At 48.4% G+C, this 11,043-nt stretch overlaps 1 gene segment (V, D, J or C); it reads left to right on the top strand.

Moving 5' to 3' along the window:
- The first annotated feature begins 2,318 nt into the window (after nt 1-2,318).
- LOC141997032 (T cell receptor alpha variable 4-like) lies at nt 2,319-4,848 on the top strand. The segment is given in 3 exon segments: nt 2,319-2,406; nt 2,658-3,008; nt 4,789-4,848. Coding segments are annotated over 2 exon segments (348 nt in total).
- Nucleotides 4,849-11,043: the final 6,195 nt, after the last annotated feature.

Here is an 11,043-nt window from a genome sequence, read left to right as displayed (position 1 = left end):
TAAGCAGATTGCCCAGCTTCTGCATGAGAGTTTCGATGAGATCACAGAAGCCGATTACCGTGATGTGAGAGAGCACGTCAACACCCTATTCCGCATCTATGCATGCACACAGCCCTGACCCTTCTTTCTGCAACCCTCCTCACCCCAACAACCTGTAGCCAACTACTTCCTTCTCAAAATCAAAACTGCTTACTGGGCACCTCCTCTGCTGTTTGCTCTTCCCCAAGCTCCGTCTGCTGCGACTGGCTACCTTCCTCCGGGCTTGAAAACAGCTCCTGGTTTCATGCATCTATGGATGGTGAATTGTCCTCTGGCTCTGGGCCCTCCTCCTTCTCAGTACCCTCGCTCCCACTTCCCTCCTCCTGGCTTATTGCACTCTGGGCTGGCATGACCTCTGAAGTGCCCATGGTAGTCTTCACAATGGAGGTGGGGTCATCCCCGAGTATTGTGTCCAGCTCTTTGAAGAATTGGCAGGTCATGGGGGCAGCACTGGAATGGGAGTTTGCCTCCCATGCCTTGTGGTCAGCGTTCTGCAGCTCCTTCACTTTTACCCTGCACTGCACTGAGTCTTGGTCATGGCTCCTTTCAGTCATGACCCTTGAAATCTGTCCATAGGTATCATTATTGCTATGGCTGGAGCACAGCTGGGATTGGACAGACTCCTCTCCCTAAACGCTGATAGGTCCAGCACCTCGGCATTGCTTCATGCTGGGGATCACCTGGCGCATGGAGGCATGGTCACCTGGAAAGATGCACTGAGAGCACTCCACGGCTTGCTGAGCAAACAGGAAGGGGATTTTCAAAATTCTCAGAGAATTTAAAGGGCGGGTCTGATGGTTGCTCACCTGAGGGCAGGGCAGTAGAGTTCAAAGTGATGACCAGAGTGGCTAGAACAGGCATTGTGGGACACGTTGCAGAGGCTAATCAGAGTGCAGCAATAGACCAGGGCATCCACACTGGCACGTGGTGCTTTGGCCTGGGAGCAGCTAGCTCTATGCCTCTTGTGGAGGTGGATTACCAGGAGTGCTCCAGCTGCGGAATCCAGCCACTCTCAGTGCCTTGCCAGTGTGGACACTTCACATCTGGGGCTGATTTAATGCGCTCCAACTTGCAAATGTGGACAAGGCCCTACTCTGTGGTTCTGGGTGCTAGTGTGTGTATGTGGGGTGGGAGACAAAGGGGTGCTGGAAGAAAGAAGGGAAGTGCAAACTAAGAAGCCAGAAAGGAGAAAGAGAACATTTGAGTGGGGGTGGGTTCTAAAGAAGCATAGAGAGATGTTGAAGCCAGTTCAGTGGCATTTGGGTGCCTAGCTCCCCCAGGTTCCTGTGAAAATCCGAATGTAGGGCCTGAGCCTGAGACAGCTTTATCTAATCTAATCTATCTATCTATCACTTTTATAATGTTCGTGGAATATTAGCAGCTAAATCCTGCAGGCAAACCATTTAAAATAGCCTAGTTTTTCTTAAAATAAGAAACTACTAATCTCTCCTTCCTTACCACACCACCCAGGGATTGGCTGTTCCTTCAATGTGAGAAAGTTGGACTCTTTGGCTGTATTATAAGGCAACCAAATTCGGGAAAAAAAGATGAAGCAGGTTTAAAGGTGAAACCAGGAAAGTAATTACAATATTCCCAGATATTTCGATGTTCGTGTGATGAGGGGTCGATAGACAGACAGACGCACAGACAGATTAAATCTTATATCACCAGCCTCTAATTATATTTGTGAAGTGACCACAGATATTGCTGGGAAAAAATGACTGGCAACTTAAGTGTAACAAATCAGATTCTGCAGAACGGAATTTCCCCCCATTGAATCTAAATTAACAAGATTTCAGGTCAGGCCTGGTAACGCCCGCCTTTTCCAATTGATAATGGATTCTGCAGTAGGGATTAACTCTCCTGAGAAAGTGACCGTGCAGAGTTTTGTCTCTGTATCTCACCTCAGTGCTCCCATTTGGCCTCCAGGGGGCGCTGCAGTTGAAGTAAAATGGTCCCTATCAGCTGCCTCCAAGGTCTATTCCACCGCTCGGCTTTTCATTAAATCCAGTTCTCCTGTCTGTCACGCCCGGAGCCCGCCCCCCGACAGGCACCGTGAGCCGTCCCCGAGCCCCAGGTGAAGGGCAGGTGCAGAGGAGAGAGACACAGAGGGAGGTTTATGCTGTTAACCCCAGGGGTCACTCACATCTGGAGTTCCAGCAGTAACGGCGCTGCAGCTTATTCCTTGCTCGCCACGCCGCAGGATCAGTCTCTCTTTGGCGTGTGGCTGCGGGAGAAGGGGGAGCCTCCCTCTCGCTGATTCCCGCAGGGCTCAGAGAGACAGAAAAGGGACTGAGAGACGCAGCTGCTCCGCCGTGAAGATGGGAACGACCCCGGGCTCAGGGATTGTGCTGATTTTTGTTCTGCGTGAGTGAGGTTCCCGTTTCCCCACCTCTCTCTCTTTCTAGCTCCATCTGCCCCGACACACACATCGACTCTCTCTCTCTCTCTCTGATTCTCGCCTCTGTGTGGTCCGTCATCCTCTCTCCCTAGCTCTTGTTAGCACCCGTGAGAGCCACAAGAACAGGGCGCGCGTTGGTGACAGGGAGTGAACCCACAGAGTCCCCAAGACGTTTCAGGCCCGCTACTTTAATTCTGTTTCTGGTTTTCTCTCCTAGTGTCCCCGGGCAGAGCCGAGATCCAGCAGCCGGGCACCGCAGAAGGTGTGGAGGGAGCCGAGCTGAACTTCACCTGCTCTCACCCCTCAATCAAGACGAATGAGAATGTAGTTTGGTACCGGCAGTTCCCGAACCGAGGACCTGAATTTATAGTTTCTGGATACCGGGAAACCACTCGTATTCCCGACCCCGAGGGAGCTTTGCATGTTTCTGGAGACAGAAAGTCCAGCGCCCTGGCCCTGAGCAGGGTGCGGCTGGCAGACGCAGCGGTGTATTACTGCGCTCTGAGAGACACAGTGTGACAGCCAGGGGCTGGTCCCGGACAAGAAGTATCGCACTGCGGCCTGTTGTGTGCGTAGGCGGTGGGAGGGGTGAATGTGGAGTGTGTTTCCATGAGCGGGAGGGAAGAGGGGCGATTAGGGGAGATAAAAGAGATGAATAAAACATTTGGGGCCACATTTTCTAAGGTCTTGGTGCGCCTAACTATTTACTGAGAACTTTTTCAAAGGATCAAATCCCATTTCTCTCTAAGAAAATCTGCTTCAGGGAGAACTGTGAAGCACAGTAAATGAAAAGAAAGAGACCTTTCCCACTGCATCTGCAAGGAGGCTATTTTGATACAAAGAGAGGAATAGATAGATACAGCGTTGTTGTAGCCCCGTTGGAGGCAGGATATTAGACAGACAAGGTGGGAGAGAGAGTATATTTTATTGGACCAACTTCTATTGGTAAGAGAAACAGCTACAGAAGTTGGTCCAATAAAATATATTACCTCAGCCACCTTGTCTGGGAAGGTTAGAGAAGGAGAGAAGGAGACAGAGAGAAGGAGACAGAGAGAAGGTGAAGAGAGAGAGAGAGATCAAGGAGAGAGATAACACACAACACCATCCTTTCATTGCATTTGTGAAATGGACACAAATATTACTAGAAAAAAAGGACTGGTAAGTTTAGCAAATACTGTTCTGCAAACGAATTTTCCCCATACAGAAAATAAGAGCACATGGAGTCTAAATTAATACAATTTCACTAACATCCCGGTAACACCCGCCTTTTCCAGTTGGTCAGGGAATTTCTCAGGGAGCACCTCACTTGGGAAAGTCACAGTAAAAAGAACAGGAGGACCTGTGGCACCTTAGAGACTAACACATTTATTTGAGCATAAGCTTTCGTGAGCTACAGCCCACTTCATCGGATGCATTCAGTGGAAGTGAGCTGTAGCTCACGAAAGCTTATGCTCAAATAAATGTGTTAGTGTTTAAGGTGCCACAGGTCCTCCTGTTCTTTTTGCGAATACAGACTAACACGGCTGCTACTCTGAAACCTGACACTGTAAAAAGATTTCTGAGAGGCATCTCCCCCCCCCCGCACCCCGCGCGGAGCCCGCCCCCCGACAGACACCGGGAGCCGTCTTGCAGCCTCAGAGCAAGGGCAGTTGCAGTCAATAGCGGAGAGACGGAGAGGGCGGTTTATGCGGTTAGCCCAGGTGTCGCTCACAGCTCGAGTTCCCGCAGTAGCCCATTGCAGGCTTTGGCTTGTAGCTGCGGGAAGAGGGCGGAGCCTCCCTCTCCCTGATTCCCACAGGGGCCAGACTGCGAGAACAGCGGCTGGGACGCAGCTATTCCGCTGTGCACTGTTGTGCGCCAGTCTCCCCACTTGAAAAGAAGTCCCACACAGGCATCTTCCCGTTTTTTTGGAAAATAACAACCTTGTGGTTCAAGGACTGGTCTTATTACCCACCTGAGGACCCATAATTTCCATGGAAGATGATCATACTATCGCCCATAATCATCATCATTCCTCTGTGAGGATGGGAATGACCCTGGGCTCAGGGATTGTGCTGCTTTTTGTTTTGAGTGAGTGAGGTTCCCGTTTCCCCACCACTCTCTTTCTTCGTGTCTCTCTTTCTCTGCCTGCCTCCATCTGCCCCAACACACATTCCGACTTTCTCTCTCTCAATCTCACCTAACCATCCACCCTTCAAGGCCTCTGTGTTCTGTCATCCTCTCTCCCTAGCTCTTGTAAACACCCATAAGAAGAACAGATGTGCGTTGGCCACAGGGAATGAACCCACAGCATTCCCAATAAGTTTCATGCCCAGTAAGTTAATTCTTTTTCTCATTTCCTCTTCTAGTGGCCCCAGGCAGAGGCGAGATCCAGCAGCCAGTCTCTGCAGAAGGTTTGGAGGAAGCCAAATTGAACCTCACTTGCTCTCACGCCTCAGTCAAGACCAATGAATAGATATTTTGGTACTGGCAGTTCCCAAATGGAGGGCCTCAATATATAGCTTCTGGATACCTGGGAATCATTATTAGCCCTGAGCTGGAGCGAGTTTGCATGCTTATGGAGACAGAAAATCCAGCACCCTGGCCCAGAGCAGGGTGAGGCTGGTAGATGGAGCTGTGTATTACTGCGCTCTGAGAGACACAGTGTGACAGCCAGGGACGTCCCTCCCCCCCTCCCCACAATAAATATCACATTTTTCTGGACTATGTGTGTACGTGGGGGAAGGGGAGGGGAGAGGAATGTTGGGTGTCATTCCATGTGGGGGAGGGAGAAGAGGGGTTGTGAGGGAAGACAAGAGATTAATAAAACACTGGAGCCAAATGTACCAAGGTCTCGGTGCTCCTATTTACCTAAGTGACTGGTGAGATTTGATCCTCTGGAAAAGTCTAAGAATATCCCCTGGAGAGAGATCTATGAAGCACAGTAAAAGATAAAACAATGCAAATAAATAAACAAACCCTTCCCATTACATCTGCAAGGGAGGTATTTTGATATAGACAGATAGATACACTCAGCATTGCAGTTGCGTTGGTTGGAGGCTGACAAGGTGGATGAGGTAATCTCTTTTATTGGACCTGTAATGGGTTCGGTCACAGAGACCCCCTTGGGACTGTCACCTGATGTGCTGAATTTACCTTTGAGCCTATTTTCCCTAACAGCTTGTGTCAAGGTTCCTTCCCCACTCTGAACTCTAGAGTACAGATGAGGGGACCTGCATGAAAACCCCCTAAGCTTATTTTTACCAGCTTAGGTTAAAACTTCCCCAAGGTACAAACTATTTTACCTTTTGTCCTTGGACTTTATTGCTGCCACCACCAAGCATCTAACAGATATATAACAGGGAAAGAGCCCGCTTGGAAACATCTTTTCCCCCAAAATCCTCCCCAAACCCTACACCCCCTTTCCTGGGGAAGGCTTGATAAAAATCCTCACCAAGTTGCATAGGTGAACACAGACCCAAACCCTTGGATCTTAAGAACAATGAAAAAGCAATCAGGTTCGTAAAAGAAGACTTTTAATTAAAGAAAAAAAGTAAAAGAATCACCTCTGTAAAATCAGGATGGTAAATACCTTACAGGGTAATCAGATTCAAAACATAGAGAATCCCTCTAGGCAAAACCTTAAGTTACAAAAAGATACAAAAACAGGAATATACATTCTATTCAGCACAGCTTATTTTTTCAGCCATTTAAACAAAACAGAATCAAAAGCATACCTAGCTAGATTACTTACTAAGTTCTAAGACTCCATTCCTGTTCTGTTCCTGGCAAAAGCATCACACACACACACAGAACCTTTGTTTCTCCCCCCGCCCCTCCAGCTTTGAAAGTATCTTGTCTCCTCATTGGTCATTGTGGTCAGGTGCCAGCAAGGTTATCCTAGCTTCTTAACCCTTTACAGGTGAAAGGGTTTTTCCTCTGGCCAGGAGGGATTTTAAAGGTGTTTACCCTTCCCTTTTTATTTATGACAGCTTGGGACTCCAGAACCCTGCCTTGAGCCAGACATGCCAGCCTGCTGCAAACACAGACCCAGGGTCTGAACCACACCCCCAAAGCTGCAGACTTTAACCAAAAACTGCTCAGCAGGTCACCTATCTCCAGCACCCAGACACCCACCTCCCAATGGGATCCAAACCCCAAATAAATCCATTTTACTCTGTATAAAGCTTATACAGGGTAAACTCATAAATTGCCTGCCCTCTATAACACTGATAGAGAGATATGCACAGCTGTTTGCTCCCCCAGGTATTAATCTGTTACTCTGGGTTAATTAATAAACAAAAATGATTTTATTTAGCATAAAAAGTAGGATTTAAGTGATTTAAAGTAATAAAAGACAGAACAAAGTAAGTCACCAAACAAAATAAGGCAAAAACACGCAAGTCTAAGCCTAATACATTAAGAAACTGTTTACAGGTAAAATCTCACCCTTGGAGATGTTCCAACAAGCTTCTTTCACAGACTAGTGAAAGTCTTCCTTTCCTAGTCTGGGCCCAATCCTTTCCCCTGGTACAGACCTTGTTAGCGCCAGCAGGCATTTTAGGTGAAAAGCAGGGGCTTTCTCATGACCGGCCACCCCTTTTGTTCTGCTCCACCCCCTTTTATAGCTTTGGCACAAGGCAGGAATCCTTTGTCTCTCTGGGTCCCCAACCTTCCTTCTAAATGGAAAAGTACCAGATTTAAGATGGATTCCAGTATTATGTGACATGGTCGCATGTCCTGTGAGTTCCCTAGTCTCCATTCTTTCTGGGCTGGCCCCCATGTACCCCGGAAGGTTTGCAAGTAAACAGAGCCATTGACAGGTGCTTGATTCTGAAGCACCCTTAATGGCTTCCACTTAACATGTTGACATCAGTGATACAAGTTTATGTCTTATTCACCTAACACCAGACATAGAAATAACACATGCCAACAAATGGGATGAACACACTCAGTAGAGCACAAGCTTTGTAATGATCGCTTCCAAGAGACCTTTTGCATAAAGCATATTTCAGTTATATTTACACTAATAAGCATATTTTCATAAAACATTGTGGGGTGCAACGCAGAGGACCAACTTCTGCTGGTGAGAGAGAGACCCACAGAAGTTGGCCCAATAAAAGAGATTACCACACCCACCTTGTCTGGTTAGATTAGATAAAGACAGAGAGAGGAAGAGATGAGAGGTAGATAGATGACAGATATAACACCATCCTCAAATTACAATTGTGAGACACAAATATTACTGGAAAAAAAATGACTGTCAAGTTTAGCAAATACTATTCTGCAAAGGAATTTCCCCCTTACAGGGCATATTGAGTATAAATTAATAAAATTTCACTAAACAGCCTGGTAGTTCCTGCCTTTTCCAATTGGTCAGGGAATTTCTAAGGGTATGTCTACTCTGTGAAATTAGGTTGAATTTATAGAAGTCGGTTTTTTAGAAATCGTTTTTATATATTTGAGTGTGTGTGTCCCCACAGAAAATGCTCTAAGTGCATTAAGTGCATTAACTCGGCGGAGTGCTTCCACAGTACCGAGGCAAGCGTCGACTTCCGGAGCATTGCACTGTGGGTAGCTATCCCACAGTTCCCACAGTTTCCGCTGCCTATTGGAATTCTGGGTTGAGATCCCAATGCCTGATGGGGCTAAAACATTGTTGCGGGTGGTTCTGGGTACATATCATCAGGCCCCCGTTCCCTCCCTCCCTCCGTGAAAGCAGCAGCAGACAACCGTTTCGCACCTTTTTTCCTGAGTTACCTGTGCAGACGCCATACCACGGCAAACATGGAGCCCGCTCAGGTAACCGTCACCGTATGTCTCCTGGGTGCTGGCAGACGTGGTACTGCATTGCTACACAGCAGCAGCAACCCATTTCCTTGTGGCAGCAGACGGTACAATAGGACTGGTAGCCGTCATCGTCATGTCCAAGGTGCTCCTGGCCAGACATGGGTGCAGGGACTACATTAGAAGTGACTTGATCAGGTCATTCTCTTTAGTCCTGCAGTCAGTCCTAGTGAACCATCTTATAGTGAGCAGGCAGGCGACATGGATTGCTAGCAGTCCTATTGTACCATCTTCTGCCGAGCAGCCATGAGATGTGGATGGCTTGCAGTCCTTCTGCACCGTCTGCTGCCAGCCAAAGATGTAAAAGATAGATGGAGTGGATCAAAAGAAGAAATAGACCAGATTTGTTTTGTACTCATTTGCTTGCCCCCCCCCCCCCCGCGTCTAGGGGACTCATTCCTCTAGGTCACACTGCAGTCACTCACAGAGAAGGTGCAGCGAGGTAAATCTAGCCATGTATCAATCAGAGGCCAGACCAGCCTGCTTGTTCCAATAAGAACAATTACTTAGGTGCACCATTTCTTATTGGAACCCTCCGTGAAGTCCTGCCTGAAATACTCCTTGATGTAAAGCCACCCCCTTTGCTGATTTTAATTCCCTGTAAGCCAACCCTGGAAGCCATGTCGTCAGTCACCCCTCCCTCCGTCAGAGCAATGGCAGACAATCGTTCTGCGCCTTTTTTCTGTGCGGACGCCATACCAAGACAAGCATGGAGCCCGCTCAGCTCACTTTGGCAATTAGGAGCACATTAAACACCACACGCATTATCCAGCAGTATATGCAGCACCAGAACCTGGCAGAGCGATACCGGGCGAGGAGGCAATGTCAGCGTGGTCACGTGAGTGACCAGGACATGGACACAGATTTCTCTGAAAGCATGGGCCCTGCCAATGCATGCATCATGGTGCTAATGGGGCAGGTTCATGTGGTGGAACGCCGACTCTGGGCTCGGGAAACAAGCACAGACTGGTGGGACCGCATAGTGTTGCAGGTCTGGGACGATTCCCAGTGGCTGCGAAACTTTCGCATGCATAAGGGCACTTTCATGAAACTTTGTGACTTGCTTTCCCCTGACCTGAAGCGCATGAATACCAAGATGAGAGCAGCTCTCACAGTTGAGAAGCGAGTGGCAATAGCCCTGTGGAAGCTTGCAATGCCAGACAGCTACCGGTCGGTTGGGAATCAATTTGGAGTGGGCAAATCTACTGTGGGGGCTGCTGTGATGCAAGTATCCCACGCAATCAAAGATCTGCTGATATCAAGGGTAGTGACCCTGGGAAATGTGCAGGTCATAGTGGATGGCTTTGCTGCAATGGGATTCCCTAACTGTGGTGGGGCCATAGACGGAACCCATATCCCTATCTTGGCACCAGAGCACCAAGCCGGCAAGTACATAAACCGCAAGGGATACTTTTCAATAGTGCTGCAAGCTCTGGTGGATCGCAAGGGACGTTTCACCAACATCAACGTGGGATGGCTGGGAAAGGTACATGACGCCCCCATCTTCAGGAACTCTGGTCTGTTTCAAAAGCTGCAGGAAGGGACTTTATTCCCAGACCAGAAAATAACTGTTGAGGATGTTGAAATGCCTATAGTTATCCTTGGGGACCCAGCCTAACCCTTACTGCCATGGCTCATGAAGCTGTACACAGGCAGCCTGGACAGTAGTCAGGAGCTGTTCAACTACAGGCTGAGCAAGTGCAGAATGGTGGTAGAATGTGCATTTGGACGTTTAAAGGCGCGCTGGCGCAGTTTACTGACTCGGTTAGACCTCAGCAAAACCAGTATTCCCACTGTTATTACTGCTTGCTGTGCGCTCCACAATATCTGTGAGAGTAAGGGGGAGACATTTATGGCGGGGTGGGAGGTTGAGGCAAATCGCCTGGCTGCTGGTTACACACAGCCAGACACCAGAGCGGTTAGAAGAGCACATGTTAGCCGATGGCCAGGGATGTTTGGTGAGGTGCCAGCTATGCCCGTTTATACCATCCGTGACTTTAACCGCTAGGACGCACTGTCCCTTCGCGGCAGGCAGCCCGGGCTAGGCTGACGGATGCCCCAAGGTCCTAACCACCCGTGACTTTAACTGCTAGAGCTCAGAGCTCCTTCGCAGCGGGCAGTCAACACTGACTGACAGGTGCCCCAATGGCAGCACTAAGAGCCTCTCCACACCCGTGACTTTAACTGCTAGAGCTCAGAGCTCCTTCGCAGCGGGCAGTCAGGATTGACTGACAGGTGCCCCAAGAGTTTGCCCCGTGGAGGCGGCACAACTCAACGCTAGGCTCTTAGTACTCTCACCTAATGGCCAGGCTTTATAGCCAAAACGGCTGAGGTTCTTTAATTGTGTTGGCTGCTTCACAGTAAACCAGAGAAACAAGTCAGGCTTATGCATAAATGGTTACCAAAATTTATTAAACTAGATTCTAATCATGTGGTTACAAAATTGCTAGTGCCTACTTATTTAAGTGTAGAGATGTTACACACACAAACAAGTTACAAAACTGAAGCTACAATCCCAAAGAAAGAAAACAAAGTATAGAGCTCTATTTCAAAATATGTGTACACTAAAGATAGGAGATCAGGTGTGGGTGCTTCTTACCCTCCTTGCATCTCTCGATTCCAGCGGTGCCAAGCCAGGATCGGTCACTCAATTCCACAGAAAGACGAATAAGGGACAAGGCTCAGGGACCCTCTTAGCTGCAGAAGCCTTGGGAGGCTGTCACTTATCTGACCAGCAGATAGATAGTGAAAAGCACTCAAAAATCATGGTGCTGTAG

Source organism: Natator depressus, chromosome 13, assembly GCF_965152275.1.
Source record: "Natator depressus isolate rNatDep1 chromosome 13, rNatDep2.hap1, whole genome shotgun sequence".
NCBI classification, from domain to species: Eukaryota; Metazoa; Chordata; order Testudines; family Cheloniidae; genus Natator; species Natator depressus.
The sequence above is the reverse complement of the archived record's forward strand: the minus strand, read 5'-3'. Positions and strand labels throughout refer to the sequence as shown.